This window comes from Drosophila willistoni (assembly GCF_018902025.1).
Source record: "Drosophila willistoni isolate 14030-0811.24 chromosome 2L unlocalized genomic scaffold, UCI_dwil_1.1 Seg168, whole genome shotgun sequence".
NCBI lineage: Eukaryota > Metazoa > Arthropoda > Insecta > Diptera > Drosophilidae > Drosophila > Drosophila willistoni.
Window position 1 is genome coordinate 19,146,199 of NW_025814047.1, and position 18,707 is coordinate 19,164,905.

Below are 18,707 nucleotides of genomic sequence, written 5' to 3' on the forward strand. Positions count from 1 at the left end.
ACATATAACTAACTATTTATGGCGTCGCGGATGACATTTGACGTTTGACTGTCATACAATCCGTGATTCAAATTCCAAACACTAGATGGACCACCCGTTACAATAACAAACATACATAAGTGCAGTAATAGGATCCGCCACTTATGCGGACTGCCGCAGCGTGAGAACGCTACCGTAAGCACTTCTTGAGTATGTACCATCCGTACATATATATGCATATATACAAATACATATGGCATGCTATACTCCCGTTCTGCCGCTACTTTGAGCGACAGAACTCCAAACCTCATTATGTACTTTAGGCTAAGTCCATCATTAAATAAAGGGAGACGATTCATACTGAATCCGTCAACAGCAAAGACAAAATCCAATCTTTTACCTGCTACAGGATGCATTATACAACTTTGGAGTCCCAGAGTATCTACGCGCAATATATACAAATACATATGGCATGCTATATACTCCCGGGGTCGGGGGTCGGGCCCTTGTATCCGACAGAGGGAGCCAGTGAGAGTTCGGCGGTTCTTTGCTATTCATTTGAAATTTCAAATTTTAGAGTAACGGATAGCGCCATACCGCTCAACTTGGTCTCATTAGTGCCAATCCAGTATGGATGGTGCGGATGCCGTAGAGGCCGTGGAAGAGGCTGCTTTTAAGAGGAGGCTACGCCTGGGACGGACTCCGCCTCGGGTAACGGCTCAACCAGAGAATTGTCCGCAACCAAATGTTGCCCAGCGTCAACGCAACTGGTCGAGTGCTCGGAAGTGGCACTGGTAGTTCCAAGGGATGAAGTGGCGACTCAGAGCTGTGTAGTGCTATAAGTACCTGGAAATAGGGTATATTGCAGCCAGGTGCAACAGTCGAGTTGACAGAAGCAAGTGGTGCCTGTGGACCACAAGATAAAAGAGTGTCACAACAAGGCTAAATGCTTTGTATGAAAGGGAATTCGACCAGTCGGACCACGTTTCCGGGGGTTAAAAATGCCCTGTATGGAACAAGCAGAGCCCCAAGACGTTGTCCCGTTACTCGCAGAATTCCGCAGCGTTACTCGCAGAATTCCTGCTGCGACTGCATTATACAACTTTGGAGTCCCAGAGTATCTACGCGCAATTTTTTGGAGCCACTTCAAGGACAGGCAGCTTTACTTCAGTACAACGAATGGACAATACTTGGAATAGTTCCGATCGAGCTGCAGGCGGAGGAGGCTTGAATAGTGGCATCTTCGCCCGAGGATGGGCCATCTAGGAGAGAAAAGAGTGCTGAGGCTAGAAGGAGAAGTCTGGCCACATGGCAGCGGAGGTGGAACCAATCCTTCAAGGGGCGTTGGACCCATAGATTGATTCCCGATGTATGTGCGTGGCTTAGTAGGCAACACGGTGCCGTAAATTTTCACCTTTCGCAACTCAACGGCAGGTGATATTCCAGGGTGGATATCACCCTCACAGTTGGTAACATGATAGAGGAGATGATATCGAGTCCACCTACGGTGAATTTCTTTGCGTGCAGAGTGATGCGCGATCTGTGATTAACTCAACGCATTGTATCTTATTGTATTGTACGTATTCTGTATGTATGTTGCCTCACTGTTAGTTGTTAACTAAATTGTTAAATAACGCTACATAAACTTTGTGTATTCGTGCCGTGGTTTACTTTGGGAATGATGGAAGAAGAAGCAAAAATTTTAGTAATAAGAGTAATAATTTGAATGTTTTGATTGTGTATTGATGAATTGAGTTGCCGTAAGTAATAATTTGAATGTTTTGTTTGTGTATTGATGAATTGAGTTGGCGGAAAAGAATTTTAATTTGTAAAAATATTATTGGCAAGATTATATAAACTTCGGCATAGCCAACGTTGCTTTTCTTGAAAATTTACTTGTTCGATGCGGTTGTCGAATGTGCCGTCGAAAATATATATACAGTACTAAGAAATTTTTTTTCAGGTAAAAATTTTGAACGAGAACGTTAAACTGGCTTCTGCCATTTTGGAACGATGTCCATCCTGCATGGCAAACCTTGTTCGTCATATTTGCGAGTTCACTTGCTCTGGAGATCAATCGCAATTTGCCCATGTTGTCGCTACAGGGCAAAACAACAAAGGTCAGTGCATAATTTTTTTGATTTATTTGGTTATTACTTGTATACACAGCGGCGATCACGAGTGAACATATGTTTGTCATGTTGAACTTCAGATGCCTGTATAAATAATAAAAAACCACAAGAAAATTTAGCTGATTGCAAAATTTAAACATAATATTAATATTAAATGTAATATTAATATTATATGATAGATTGCAAAATTTAAACATAATATTAAAAATAAATATTTTGATTGAATTTGTTATGCTGAGCGTGCATAAACAGATAAAGTGCGCTAGAGTGCATGTGGTTCTAATTTTACACAATATGTTGTTGTTCCATACCTGAAGCAACTAATCAAATCTTTGATTTTATCCTTCTCATAAATTCGAGTTGGACAGTGTGCAGTGTGGTACGTTTAGAATCAATTTGAAAGATGAATCGGACGAAAACCTGGTTCCGAAAACGAACTGACGACTATTGATGGAAATTGGAATCTGACTCGGACTTGTATGGGAGAGCTACAGATGATTGCTTTTCAGATTATCTGTATGAACCCAGTTACTTTGCTGACTTGTCGCGCATTGGGGAGAGGTAGTCGGGCGAGTTGCAAAATGTCTTGAGTGACACAGAGGATTCTGTGCCGCAGCATTAACCATAGAGGGTTTAAGGAGTCCCTCCTTCGACTCTATTTTTCGTTGTGCGAGGAATAATAAACGATCGTACCCCAGCCCGTAGGCGACATCGTTAAAAACATGTATTTAAATTAATGAAAGTCACATCAAGCTGCAATGAATAAACCAAGTGTTCATTCATTGGCGTATTTTTTCCCTTGGTAGTAAATGTGTTTTTTTGACAGCTCCTTCTTATAAGGAGGGCTTGGGCGCCGCACAGTAGGGCCTCTACCCGGATACCGTTGCAAAAATCTGCTTTTTCATGATCGTTTTTCAAAAATGATATATGCAATCGATAGGAAATACTTCAGAGAATATGAATCCAAATAACTTTGGGTGCTAGACGCGCCCAAAGTTGAGACATTTTTAGTAAATAGGAATAAATGATAATATTCACAAAAACTTTACTTTACAAAAACGCAACTTTAATATGAGCATCTACTGAATATTTTTCGATTTCAACAATCGATCTTGGATTTTTTTGTTTTATCTAAAAAGTATGTTCTTTATTAACAGCATGTTTCATAAATTTTTAAAATCGGTAGTGAAGTAGACGCATTTGAAAAATATACTAAATATTGTCGTTTTTGAACTTTGGTAGAATACAACTAACAAGAATCAACTAGGATCAATACCTGACTACGTACACTAGGTAGGTGAAATATTTACCTATCAGATGTATATGGGAAGCCATAAAACTAGGGAAACCTCGCCTAAAAGATACGCCGCAGCTATAGGGATGAAGAAGTGGATGGAATTTATGTTGAAGCTTGCCTAGCCACTGCCTCGGCCAGGTTAAACAAAACCGGATAATACACATTTCGAAGGGATACATAGAAAGAAATAGGTAATAAGTACAAGCTGAATTTTTTCGGAAGCTAGGATTCAAAGTTTAATAATGGAAACACGACAAATAGATTTCTTGAAAATGATAAAATAAAACCATTATAGACAGTTGGTACGGCGGGATCATTAAAAGGTTAGCTGTTATCTTGAATGCTATAAATTGCAAGAAAATGGTAAATGCTGAAAAATTTGCAGAATATACTTCAAAAACTGCTCAACTTTTGACTGAATTGTATCCGCAAAAAAAAACTTGCATTAACGGTACATAGGAGGGGGGCCTTGTAATAACAACCATTTTTTCAGCAGCCCCAGTTATGGGGGGCCTCGGAATGATACCCATTACTTGTGGCAACACCTTTCACCGTGGAGCTTCCCTTCCGTTTTATTAATGCGCGTGTCTTACCCGCGCTGGAACTTTTTAATGCCGGCCTCACCCTTGCCAAAGCACGGGGGCAGTTGCAAATTTTGTTAGAACGTTCCCCCCTGGCCCGGTGCCCTATTGTTTTAAGTTTCTTATTCTTGTGTTTTGGAGATAGGTAGTTGCACAACTAGGGAAAAAAATAATTTTTTTCCGGTGTCGTTCCTTCTTGGTTGAATGGGCCACTTCCCACAGTCATTACTGTGTTGTAGTTCTCATGTTTTTTTTTTATATTTTTTTTTATAGCCCTGCAGAGGGTATTATAAAATTGGTCAGATGTATTCTTGAAAGAGCATGAGGCGCTGATTCGATATAGCCATGTTCGTCGGTCCGTCGGTGCGTATGCATTTATATAGCCGCAAATATATTAATAGCCCGGGTAAGATAAAGTATGAAAATCATCAGGATCAGACCACTAAATTGTATAGTTCTAGAAGAAACATAGGTGAAAAAATTGGAGTATCCCCATGAAATTAACCAATATAATACAATATTTTAGGTGACAGCATCAAATAAAAACAATACTTGCACATTTGGCTCGATGGCATTTTGCAGAGTCGACTTTGAAAATTGCATACTAATTCTACGAGTTTTTGGTACCGGCAATAGAAGAGCATTTGTAGTAGAATTTTTCTTATTTTTATCTGAACGATTCCAAAAAAACATGAAATTTTCAAGTGGTGCGGTTTTCATGACCACCAGTGTAGTATTGGATATAAAAAATCCCAAAATTCGAATCTGATCGCATAAATAGAACACAAGTTACAGTCAATATAAATCATCTCAGCTGCAGCTTGCTGCCTACTACGTCATCATCAAATCAACAGAGCACACGCATACACACACTGACGCAACGATACATGAACTGTATGTGTATGCGTGGCGTGCTTTGCTTAGGGAATAAGGGAAGAAGAAGAAATAATTTTAGTAAAAAGAGTTATGTGTTATTTGTGTATTGATGAATTGAGTTGCAGGAAAAGAATTTTCAAAATGTAAAGATATTATTGCCAAGGACTGCAAGGGTATATAAACTTCGGTATAGTCGAAGTTAGCTTCTTTGATTTTTTTTCTTTTTAGATTTTCCGTGTTTTGTCCAAACCGACAATTCTTCAAGATTTCCCTTTATTAGGTGATAGTTTTTATCTTTTCAAGAAGAATTGTGGGTCCCTGCTCGATTCCCCATGTCGGATATTCTATCTTAACATGGTTTTCCCTGTGGTAACACGATCCGACACTTAGAATTCAAGGTTACTTGGTTTGTTAATTCTTTTTTTTTTTTTTTTTTTTGATATTAAGTTACTTCTGAACAGAAGATTTCTTTGGCCTCCCTGTGTATAACAGGTTATTCGTGATGATGAGTTTCGTATTTTGGTTTTTGTTATAAATAAATTAGCTATTTAATTTAATTTATTTATATGTGGATTAGATTGTTAGAGATCTATGTTGGCAGTCTTAGTAAATTGTGTTATCGATTTGTAGTTGGCGATAGGCTCTTGCGCGAGTAATTGATATATATCGTTATACTTTGTTAGTGTTGGGAAGTTCATTCGGGTGTTTGTGTATTTTGAACAATTTAAAATAATATGTGAGATATCTTCTGTAATGTTACAGGTGTCGCATAAGTTGTTGTCAACGACTTTCATTTTAAATAGAGTGTTTTTGTCAAATGCGTGACCGCTTAGTATTCTGTTTAGTTGTTTTATCTCCAGTCTATGGAATTGGTTTTTTCCCTGGAACCATGGTTGTGATGACACATAAGGATATAGAAGGCAGTATCCTTTGTTTCGATCTATACAAAATTCATTGTACGCTCTTTCCCATTCTAGTTTTATTTTGTTGTATATATGAATGATAGCATCGTTGATTGTCCAGCTTATGTGCGTGAACACTCCATCGTGTCTGGCATTTTTGGCTGCGGTATCAGCTAAATCGTTTTCTTTTATGTTTGAGTGACTAGGTATGTGGTGTATTTCGACTGAGATGATATTATAACTATTTTCTATATTTTTAAGGATTCTTTGAGCAATGCAATTATTGTTCTTTGGGTTTCTAATTGTTTGGATTGCTCCAAGACTGTCTGTTAGGAACGCTACTTTGAAGAGGTGATTCGAATCAGCAAACTCCACTGCTTTTTCCAAAGCTGTGAGTTCCGCAGTCAATGATGACAGTTTTTTATTGCTGTAATAGCTTTTTGTGATTTTGGAGCCCAAGTGAAAAAAAGCACTTCCAGTAAAATCTTCAGAAACTGAACCATCTGTGTAAATCAGGTCAAAATTTTTTGAATTTAAGTTCTTAATTTTTTCTTTATACAGGGAGAGTATCATTGTTTCATTTGCATGTCTTATGTTTTTAAAGGCACCTTTGGAAAAATTGGCATCTATGAAGGTTTTTCGTGTGCGTATAGGAGTTGGCTCTATGGGTGTAATGTTGTCCAGGACATCTTTAAATTCAGCATACACTTTGGCATAACTTGTTTTATTAGCATGAAAGACACTGGACAGAAGCGACGCTGCTGGCAGGCCATAAGCGAAGACCCTGATCAGTTCTTTTGCTGTGGTAAATTTAATTCTATACTCTGGTGGAAGTTCGGCCGCTAGGTGGTATATTATATAAGTTGGAGTTGATCTAATAAGCCCCAATGCCTTCCTTAAATGTAAGTTAGCATGAGTATTTATGATGCCCATTACTGTCTTAGTTGTATTTGCAAATGAAGAGCTTGCATATTCATACCTGTTCCTTGTAAAGGCCTTATAGAAAAGAATTGCATTTTTGGGATGGGTGCCAAAACGACAGCCATTAATCATATGAAGAAACATATTTGTTTTGTTTGACTTAGCAATTGTTTCCTTTATGTGTTGGGTCATGGAATTATTGGTGCTAATCAGTCTTGCTAAGTAGTTAATTTTATCTACGTCCACCATAGCTACGTTATTGCATATTATTTGTAGGGGTTTACGTCTTAAATTAAAATGTAAAGCAGCAGATTTGTTCGGGTTGAATGACAGGTTGATTTTATTACACATTTTACTAAATTCTGTAACTTGTCTTTCTAATATGTTTTTAGCGTCTGAAAAGTTTTTATGGTAACATACCAGGAAAAAGTCATCAGCATATTGAAATAGTATGCTGTTAATTTGGTTGCTTATCTTGTGCAGCTCAGCTGTGTATAAATTGAAAAGTATTGGACTAAGGCAGCTACCCTGACTTACTCCTTTTCTTATTTTTATTTCTGTTCTTCCCATAGTCAAAACTCTTTCTTTAAGGTAGTTGTAAATGAATTGTATGTGTCTGTGATCGAAACCTAAATCTATTAGCTTGTTGCCTAGAATGGGAATATTAACAGAGTCGAAGGCTTTGCTTAGATCTAATACAGATGCACAAACGTGCATGCCCCTAGCTTTCAGATTTGCTATATTGTTTAAAACGTCATTGATGCAGTTCGATGTGGAGTGGTGTTTACGGAAGCCGTAAGATCTCGGGGGCAATATATTGTTGTTGTTTATATGGTTTTCCATCCTTGTTTTTACCAAACCTTCTAAGCATTTGAAAACTACGCTTAGTAGGCAAATAGGTCTATTGTTTGTTATTATAGCTGAGTCTAGATTCTTTTTAGGGACAGGTACTACTTTTATTTTTCTCCAACTAGCTGGTATGTCACCGTTGTCTAGAGTCTCATTTAGCAGGGATACCAAAATTTGAATTTCTGAGGGTGGTAAGGCTAGAAGCATTCTATATGAGATATTGTCTGGACTTTTTGCTGAGTCCGGGTTGCGGGAATTTAAAAAGTCAAGTAAATCGTTGTCAGTAAAGTTTGAGTTGCTAGCGGGTAGTAGCCAGGTGTTAGGTGGTTTCATTATAATGCAGTCTGAAGTGTCGGGTACCGTCGCCATTTGTTTAAGAAATTTTTCATGATCCTCATCAGTTTTTTCGTTTTTTGTCGGTTTAAGTTTTTTATATTGTTTAAGGGCTGTAATTTTTTGCCACATTTCTTTTGCTGAATTAATTTTTGGAATTTCGTCCATTAGCTTGTCTATATGGTTTTTCTAACTTTATGTAAGTAGTTGTTCAATGTTCTATTGCTTTTTAAATAAATTAAAGCGTCCGTGTGAAGTTTTGTTTTATAATATTTCTGTCTGCACGCGTTTCTAAGTCTAAAAAGTCTGTCACAATGTTCATCCCAATATTTTTTTGGTTTGTATCTATTTTTTGGGTCTATTGAAATTGTATTCTGTGTAGTTATATTTTGTGAAGTTGATGTCAGGTTGTCCAGTGAAGAAATGTGAATTTTTGAGAAGGCTTGAAGTATTTTCTTGTGATTTATCCGTTTTTGATTCTGTACTTCGTATGTTTCGTCTAGTTCTAGTATAACTGGTAAATGGTTGCTGTTTGATATTTTTGCGTTTGTCACTGTCCACTTTGGGTTGAGGTTGTAGTTGTTAATTAATGTGATGTCTAAGGTAGAAAAGTACGATGCGTTGTGTGAAAATGTGGGGTTGCCATTGTTAAGACAATAAAAGTTGTTGTTTATTAGTAATTGTTCTAGGATGTTTCCTCTGTTGTTTTGAATCGTGTTTCCCCATATTTGTGATTTGGCGTTAAGATCTCCTCCTATGATTATTAAACCATTAGTCTAGTTTGCCCTCGTTAGAATTTCTTTGCATCCTTTCTCAAAAAGATCATCACTTAAACTTTGCGCTGCATAGACGCTAAATAAATTGATGTTATGTTTCAGGTTCATAGTGAACACTGAAATCACTTCTACTTCACTAATGCAATTTAATTGTGTGAATTTTATATATTTTTTTAGGTATATGCCTACTCCGCCATATCCATCTGCTCTGGGGTTGCAAATTAAGTTGTAATTCGCTAAACTACAATTAGCATTATTTGTGACCCAGATTTCAGATATAATTGCTATATCAATGTCGTTGTTTATTAAAAATATTTCTAGTAGATGTTTATTATTGTTATGCGTTAGGCTCTGTATATTGTACTGTAGAATCTTCATATGTCTATTATAATAAGATGTTGAGTGTAAGGTACTAAGTAAGGATTAAGATTTGAATTTAATTAAGTTGGTTTATTTTTATAATATCTATTTTTGTGTTAGTTTGTGCGATTCTATCTCTTAGTGTCTCTAAAAATTTATAGTGGACTGAATTTAGTTGAATGTTTGGATTAGTTATAAATGAGGATATGTCTATAGCCAGCTGTGATAAGCCTTCTTTTGCCATTTCAAGAGAAGAGGGGCTGTCAGTAGACTTATTAGATTGGGATGTAATGGTTGGGGGTGTTGGTTTAAATGTGTTGTTTGTATGTGTGTTAACGTATTTCTCATTTAAAGTAATTTTGTGTTCATTTAGAGTCGCTTTCCAGGTACTCATTGTTTCAGAAGAGTTTCTCTCTTCATTTCGTCTGTTTTGCATGTTTCTTAATGTTTTATTATATGGGATGTAAGCGTGTAGTTGTTCTGTTGATAATTTTGTGTTGTTCTGCAGAGTTGGAGTTGTAGATGTCTTTTGCCATGTTGGAATGGGAAATTGTGTTGTATCATTAGTGTCCATCGTATTTTGTCTTTGGAAAAGAGCTGGATATCTAATTTTTACCTCATTTCTGGATAGATTCTCCATTGTCATACATTTCTGTATGGCAAAGGCTCTCTTGCGAGCGGGGCAGTCGATTGAGGTAGCTGGGTGATTTTTTTTGCAATTGATACAAATAGTTTGTAGTAGTCAGGTTTTTTCTTTATCATGTGACAGGGAGCATTTGTTGCACTTTTGGTCTAACTGTTTGCAGTGTTGCGCAAAGTGATTAAATCTGAAGCATCTGTAGCATTGATTAAAAGGTACAAAAGGACTTACTGGAACTTTTGAGTATAGAAAAGTTATTTCTGTTGGTATTTGAGATCCTTTGAAAACTATTTTAACTCTAGATGTTGCAATTAGATTGTCCTTCTCCTTTCTACGCACACGAATAATCTTGTGTATGTCCACTGGTGTTGAGATATACTCCTTAAGTTCTTCGTCTGAGAATCTTGTGGGGATCTGGAATATGATTCCAGTTTTGTATAGGAAATGCTTTAGTAACTTGGGTTCATAGTCATATTTTTTAAGGTCCGATGCGACCTTGGCTGCAGCTGCCGATTTAAATTTTACCTTGCAACGTCCATATCCTATTTTATTGACAGTTATTATGTCTTTGACTTTTAGTTTAAACAAAACTGCATTTAACTCTAATGGATTAATTGGTAATCTGCTTTTATTTATTTATTTATTTATTTACGTCAACTAACACAGCAGTCGACGAAAAAGTTTAAGCTAAAGACAGATAGTAATTAAATGAAGAAGGTAGCTTAGCTTTATACACAACTAAACATCCCCGGCCCGGTGGAGGTGTTTTATTTGCACAAGGTGCCAGCTATGCCCCGATTCACAGCCAATGTGGCCAGGGATGAGTTGCAGCCAATCCAAGTCCAGAATATTTTCATTGGTTTCGCTGTAGATGATTAAAAAGTATAGCGCGAAGAGAAGTGACAGAAAGATGAGGAGAGATAAGGTGAGAAAGGTTGTTAAAAGATTGGCAAAGAACACGAAGAGGTTCGTGAAGAGAGTAGTTAGTCAGACATCTACTAAGGTGAATAGGAAAAAAGTTTCTGGTCCGACGTGAGGGAACACAAAAATACAGCGTATCTAGTAAATTGGTAGAAATGACTTCGCCGTTGACTAGTTTATGGAGAAAGAGAATGCCAAAAACTAGCCTACGGTTATAAAGTGAAGGAAGATTAATAAGAAGAAGTCTGTCAGAATAAGAAGGTAGGCGAAGACCCGGGTCCCAATTTAGACCGCGTAACGCAAACTTAAGGAATTGCTTCTGTACCGATTCAATACCACGCTGGTGAACATCATATTGCGGGTTCCACACTGGCGAGCAATATTCTAGAGTAGGGCGAACTAACGAAGTGTATAAAACCTTTGTTACATAGGGATCATCAAATTCTTTGGCCCAACGTTTAATGAAGCCGAGAAGGCTGCTTGACCTGTTGACAATTGAAGAAATATGAACATTAAATGAAAGTTTAGGGTCAAACATAACGCCTAAGTCTTTGAATGATGGAACACAATCTAACAGAACAGACTTAATAGAGTAATGAGCTAGGAGCGGAGACAAACGACTGAAAGTCATAAAAGAACACTTAGAGGCATTAAGGTGTAATTTATTAACGTGGCACCAATCACAGAACGCATCGAGATCTGATTGCAAGTACTGTTGGAAAGAAGGATCATTATAGGAATAACAAATCTTGACGTCATCCGCAAACATGAGCACGCGTGAGTGAGCCAAGGCCAAAGGCAAATCATTTATAAACAGTGCAAATAACAGTGGGCCCAAATGACTGCCTTGGGGTACACCTGACGTAACTCGAACAGTTTTAGATATCGAGGAATGAAAAGACACCTTTTGGGTTCTGCCAATAAGATAAGACTTTAACCAAGCCAATAGTTTTGGGGAAAAACCCATTATGTTAAGTTTCGCGAGAAGCAAAGAATGATCAACCGTATCAAAAGCCTTACTGAAGTCAGTATAAATAACATCAGTTTGACACTTTTTACGGAAGCCATGGTGTACAAGGGTAGTCAATTCTAAAAGGTTGGTAAGCGACGAACGACCTTTCATGAAACCATGCTGACAAGGAGAAATAGTGGATCTGGATAGATGTTGAAGAGAAGACGTAATAATTTTCTTTGCAATAAAAGAATTGCATTTTTGGGATGGGTGCCAAAACGACAGCCATTAATCATATGAAGAAACATATTTGTTTTGTTTGACTTAGCAATTGTTTCCTTTATGTGTTGGGTCATGGAATTATTGGTGCTAATCAGTCTTGCTAAGTAGTTAATTTTATCTACGTCCACCATAGCTACGTTATTGCATATTATTTGTAGGGGTTTACGTCTTAAATTAAAATGTAAAGCAGCAGATTTGTTCGGGTTGAATGACAGGTTGATTTTATTACACATTTTACTAAATTCTGTAACTTGTCTTTCTAATATGTTTTTAGCGTCTGAAAAGTTTTTATGGTAACATACCAGGAAAAAGTCATCAGCATATTGAAATAGTATGCTGTTAATTTGGTTGCTTATCTTGTGCAGCTCAGCTGTGTATAAATTGAAAAGTATTGGACTAAGGCAGCTACCCTGACTTACTCCTTTTCTTATTTTTATTTCTGTTCTTCCCATAGTCAAAACTCTTTCTTTAAGGTAGTTGTAAATGAATTGTATGTGTCTGTGATCGAAACCTAAATCTATTAGCTTGTTGCCTAGAATGGGAATATTAACAGAGTCGAAGGCTTTGCTTAGATCTAATACAGATGCACAAACGTGCATGCCCCTAGCTTTCAGATTTGCTATATTGTTTAAAACGTCATTGATGCAGTTCGATGTGGAGTGGTGTTTACGGAAGCCGTAAGATCTCGGGGGCAATATATTGTTGTTGTTTATATGGTTTTCCATCCTTGTTTTTACCAAACCTTCTAAGCATTTGAAAACTACGCTTAGTAGGCAAATAGGTCTATTGTTTGTTATTATAGCTGAGTCTAGATTCTTTTTAGGGACAGGTACTACTTTTATTTTTCTCCAACTAGCTGGTATGTCACCGTTGTCTAGAGTCTCATTTAGCAGGGATACCAAAATTTGAATTTCTGAGGGTGGTAAGGCTAGAAGCATTCTATATGAGATATTGTCTGGACTTTTTGCTGAGTCCGGGTTGCGGGAATTTAAAAAGTCAAGTAAATCGTTGTCAGTAAAGTTTGAGTTGCTAGCGGGTAGTAGCCAGGTGTTAGGTGGTTTCATTATAATGCAGTCTGAAGTGTCGGGTACCGTCGCCATTTGTTTAAGAAATTTTTCATGATCCTCATCAGTTTTTTCGTTTTTTGTCGGTTTAAGTTTTTTATATTGTTTAAGGGCTGTAATTTTTTGCCACATTTCTTTTGCTGAATTAATTTTTGGAATTTCGTCCATTAGCTTGTCTATATGGTTTTTCTAACTTTATGTAAGTAGTTGTTCAATGTTCTATTGCTTTTTAAATAAATTAAAGCGTCCGTGTGAAGTTTTGTTTTATAATATTTCTGTCTGCACGCGTTTCTAAGTCTAAAAAGTCTGTCACAATGTTCATCCCAATATTTTTTTGGTTTGTATCTATTTTTTGGGTCTATTGAAATTGTATTCTGTGTAGTTATATTTTGTGAAGTTGATGTCAGGTTGTCCAGTGAAGAAATGTGAATTTTTGAGAAGGCTTGAAGTATTTTCTTGTGATTTATCCGTTTTTGATTCTGTACTTCGTATGTTTCGTCTAGTTCTAGTATAACTGGTAAATGGTTGCTGTTTGATATTTTTGCGTTTGTCACTGTCCACTTTGGGTTGAGGTTGTAGTTGTTAATTAATGTGATGTCTAAGGTAGAAAAGTACGATGCGTTGTGTGAAAATGTGGGGTTGCCATTGTTAAGACAATAAAAGTTGTTGTTTATTAGTAATTGTTCTAGGATGTTTCCTCTGTTGTTTTGAATCGTGTTTCCCCATATTTGTGATTTGGCGTTAAGATCTCCTCCTATGATTATTAAACCATTAGTCTAGTTTGCCCTCGTTAGAATTTCTTTGCATCCTTTCTCAAAAAGATCATCACTTAAACTTTGCGCTGCATAGACGCTAAATAAATTGATGTTATGTTTCAGGTTCATAGTGAACACTGAAATCACTTCTACTTCACTAATGCAATTTAATTGTGTGAATTTTATATATTTTTTTAGGTATATGCCTACTCCGCCATATCCATCTGCTCTGGGGTTGCAAATTAAGTTGTAATTCGCTAAACTACAATTAGCATTATTTGTGACCCAGATTTCAGATATAATTGCTATATCAATGTCGTTGTTTATTAAAAATATTTCTAGTAGATGTTTATTATTGTTATGCGTTAGGCTCTGTATATTGTACTGTAGAATCTTCATATGTCTATTATAATAAGATGTTGAGTGTAAGGTACTAAGTAAGGATTAAGATTTGAATTTAATTAAGTTGGTTTATTTTTAAAATATCTATTTTTGTGTTAGTTTGTGCGATTCTATCTCTTAGTGTCTCTAAAAATTTATAGTGGACTGAATTTAGTTGAATGTTTGGATTAGTTATAAATGAGGATATGTCTATAGCCAGCTGTGATAAGCCTTCTTTTGCCATTTCAAGAGAAGAGGGGCTGTCAGTAGACTTATTAGATTGGGATGTAATGGTTGGGGGTGTTGGTTTAAATGTGTTGTTTGTATGTGTGTTAACGTATTTCTCATTTAAAGTAATTTTGTGTTCATTTAGAGTCGCTTTCCAGGTACTCATTGTTTCAGAAGAGTTTCTCTCTTCATTTCGTCTGTTTTGCATGTTTCTTAATGTTTTATTATATGGGATGTAAGCGTGTAGTTGTTCTGTTGATAATTTTGTGTTGTTCTGCAGAGTTGGAGTTGTAGATGTCTTTTGCCATGTTGGAATGGGAAATTGTGTTGTATCATTAGTGTCCATCGTATTTTGTCTTTGGAAAAGAGCTGGATATCTAATTTTTACCTCATTTCTGGATAGATTCTCCATTGTCATACATTTCTGTATGGCAAAGGCTCTCTTGCGAGCGGGGCAGTCGATTGAGGTAGCTGGGTGATTTTTTTTGCAATTGATACAAATAGTTTGTAGTAGTCAGGTTTTTTCTTTATCATGTGACAGGGAGCATTTGTTGCACTTTTGGTCTAACTGTTTGCAGTGTTGCGCAAAGTGATTAAATCTGAAGCATCTGTAGCATTGATTAAAAGGTACAAAAGGACTTACTGGAACTTTTGAGTATAGAAAAGTTATTTCTGTTGGTATTTGAGATCCTTTGAAAACTATTTTAACTCTAGATGTTGCAATTAGATTGTCCTTCTCCTTTCTACGCACACGAATAATCTTGTGTATGTCCACTGGTGTTGAGATATACTCCTTAAGTTCTTCGTCTGAGAATCTTGTGGGGATCTGGAATATGATTCCAGTTTTGTATAGGAAATGCTTTAGTAACTTGGGTTCATAGTCATATTTTTTAAGGTCCGATGCGACCTTGGCTGCAGCTGCCGATTTAAATTTTACCTTGCAACGTCCATATCCTATTTTATTGACAGTTATTATGTCTTTGACTTTTAGTTTAAACAAAACTGCATTTAACTCTAATGGATTAATTGGTAATCTGCTTTTATTTATTTATTTATTTATTTACGTCAACTAACACAGCAGTCGACGAAAAAGTTTAAGCTAAAGACAGATAGTAATTAAATGAAGAAGGTAGCTTAGCTTTATACACAACTAAACATCCCCGGCCCGGTGGAGGTGTTTTATTTGCACAAGGTGCCAGCTATGCCCCGATTCACAGCCAATGTGGCCAGGGATGAGTTGCAGCCAATCCAAGTCCAGAATATTTTCATTGGTTTCGCTGTAGATGATTAAAAAGTATAGCGCGAAGAGAAGTGACAGAAAGATGAGGAGAGATAAGGTGAGAAAGGTTGTTAAAAGATTGGCAAAGAACACGAAGAGGTTCGTGAAGAGAGTAGTTAGTCAGACATCTACTAAGGTGAATAGGAAAAAAGTTTCTGGTCCGACGTGAGGGAACACAAAAATACAGCGTATCTAGTAAATTGGTAGAAATGACTTCGCCGTTGACTAGTTTATGGAGAAAGAGAATGCCAAAAACTAGCCTACGGTTATAAAGTGAAGGAAGATTAATAAGAAGAAGTCTGTCAGAATAAGAAGGTAGGCGAAGACCCGGGTCCCAATTTAGACCGCGTAACGCAAACTTAAGGAATTGCTTCTGTACCGATTCAATACCACGCTGGTGAACATCATATTGCGGGTTCCACACTGGCGAGCAATATTCTAGAGTAGGGCGAACTAACGAAGTGTATAAAACCTTTGTTACATAGGGATCATCAAATTCTTTGGCCCAACGTTTAATGAAGCCGAGAAGGCTGCTTGACCTGTTGACAATTGAAGAAATATGAACATTAAATGAAAGTTTAGGGTCAAACATAACGCCTAAGTCTTTGAATGATGGAACACAATCTAACAGAACAGACTTAATAGAGTAATGAGCTAGGAGCGGAGACAAACGACTGAAAGTCATAAAAGAACACTTAGAGGCATTAAGGTGTAATTTATTAACGTGGCACCAATCACAGAACGCATCGAGATCTGATTGCAAGTACTGTTGGAAAGAAGGATCATTATAGGAATAACAAATCTTGACGTCATCCGCAAACATGAGCACGCGTGAGTGAGCCAAGGCCAAAGGCAAATCATTTATAAACAGTGCAAATAACAGTGGGCCCAAATGACTGCCTTGGGGTACACCTGACGTAACTCGAACAGTTTTAGATATCGAGGAATGAAAAGACACCTTTTGGGTTCTGCCAATAAGATAAGACTTTAACCAAGCCAATAGTTTTGGGGAAAAACCCATTATGTTAAGTTTCGCGAGAAGCAAAGAATGATCAACCGTATCAAAAGCCTTACTGAAGTCAGTATAAATAACATCAGTTTGACACTTTTTACGGAAGCCATGGTGTACAAGGGTAGTCAATTCTAAAAGGTTGGTAAGCGACGAACGACCTTTCATGAAACCATGCTGACAAGGAGAAATAGTGGATCTGGATAGATGTTGAAGAGAAGACGTAATAATTTTCTCAAACAGTTTAGGTATTGCCGAAAGTTTGGCAATGCCACGGTAGTTGGAAACATCCGATTTGCTACCCTTTTTAAAAAGCGGAATAATAAATGACTCCTTCCAAATATCAGGAAATCTACAAGTCTCACTCGATATAAAGAATAACCGAGCTAAAGGCTTAGATAGGGAAATAGAACACATTTTAAGGATGCAACTAGGTATATCATCAGGCCCGGGAACGAAGGAAGACTTCATAGATGACAAGCTAGAGAGAATGCAGTCTTCAGTAATACTGGGAAAAAACATACAATTTAAATATGGGATTGAAAAGGGATAGGGTGTGGGATCCGAAACAGTAGTAGAATATATCGACTGAAAAAATTTAGCAAACAGATCTGCAATATCTAAATCATTATTAGCAGACTGGTCGTTAAGTCTGAAGGTGGATGGTAGGACATTAGAGCGTCTTTTGGAATTGACAAAGTTGTAAAATCTTTTGGGGTTATTATAAAATTCAGCCTTACAGCGAACGAGATACAGCTGCGAACTTAAAAATAGCACCACTTGCTGAGGTTATGTGTTCAAAGGATTCTTGGCTTCAATTTAAGGCTCAAGGAACATGTGAATACGTTTTTAAATGTTTCAATATTTACTACTAATGAAAACAAAAAAAAATTTTAATAATATCCAACGTATTCAAAGTTTTTCAGGCATTTTCTTCAAATACTCAAAAAATACCCGAAACTAAAAATAGCACCACTTTTTAAATATTTAGTTAAAATTAAAAAAAAAAAGAAAAAACTAAATTTATTAATATGTTATGATTAGCTATTAAAAATATTATTAAATTAAAAACTCAACACTTCGTTCCGTTGCCCTTAGTGTCAAAATCCGCTGCACAACGTCTTATCATTGAGTTAACCAGGTCTTGACAGCGTTTGACCGGTATTTTCTTCCAGGACTTCTCCCAAAACGTCTTTTTTTTGTTGGTTTTGCAACAGCAACTGCTTTTATAATGTCAGACCACAGATTTTTAATAGGGGTTAGGCCTGGTGACCGTGCCGAACACTCTATTACATTTAGAGAAATCTCTGAGAACCACTGCCTGGCTTTCTTACTGGTGTGCTTTGCGTCGTTGTCCTGTTGAAAGACCCGTATAAGTGGCATATTATCCTCAGCCTATGGTAGCATCACCGTCTCCAAGGTAATTACATAAACATGCTGATCCACAGACGACTTTACGCACTATATTAGACCGACACCTTAATAATAAAAACAGGCCCATATCAGGCCCAAAACAGGCCCATATCATGACACTGGATTCGCCATGTTTAACAGTCTTCAGGGTGCATTTGGAGTTATATGGACGCCAGACGTATACTCTAGAGCCATTTCCATCATACATGACAACTTTACTTTCATCAGTCCATAGCACGTGTCTCTACTTTTGGACAGGCCAATTCTAATAATTTTTGGCAAACTTAAGGCGATTGGCAATATGTCCCGCATTCAAAAGTGGAAGCTTTCAGGGGGTTCAAGCTTATAAATTGCTCTTCCGAAGGTAATTGCGAACTATTTCGTCGCTAGTCGAGATGGTCAATTCCTTTTCCAGATCGCATACAGCCTTAAAAGGATCCCTATTGTTCTCTCGGATTAAGCAACCGACTTCTTGCTCCTTCAGTTTTGGCTTTCGTATGCGAGTTTCAGACTTCTGTTTGAAATTGATGGCACTCCGAATCATTTTCTTGGAACTACCAACCAATTTTCAAACCTAGCGATACGATTATCTCTCAAAAACCTGGTTTTGGATGAGTTTTCGCTTTTCAACAGAGCAGTGTTTTCCCCGACCTATTATATTTAAAAGTTTTGGATTTTTTTTAGTGCTAGTGCTTTTAAAATTGACTTCGACCCACGGACTGTTATTCATGTGTTTTTTACAATGTAATTCTGCGAAATATGACGGTATTTTGGCAA

The 18,707-nt window shown here is 37.0% G+C and overlaps 1 protein-coding gene across 1 annotated transcript in view; it reads left to right on the forward strand.

The window, feature by feature from the left end:
- LOC26530226 (NPC intracellular cholesterol transporter 1) overlaps positions 1-18,707 on the forward strand; it is a 165,382-nt gene that overhangs the window by 69,858 nt on the left and 76,817 nt on the right. Inside the window, exon 3 of the mRNA XM_047009564.1 lies at positions 1,943-2,099. Within this exon, the coding sequence (XP_046865520.1) occupies positions 1,943-2,099 (157 nt within the window). The remainder of the gene's footprint in view (positions 1-1,942; positions 2,100-18,707) is intronic.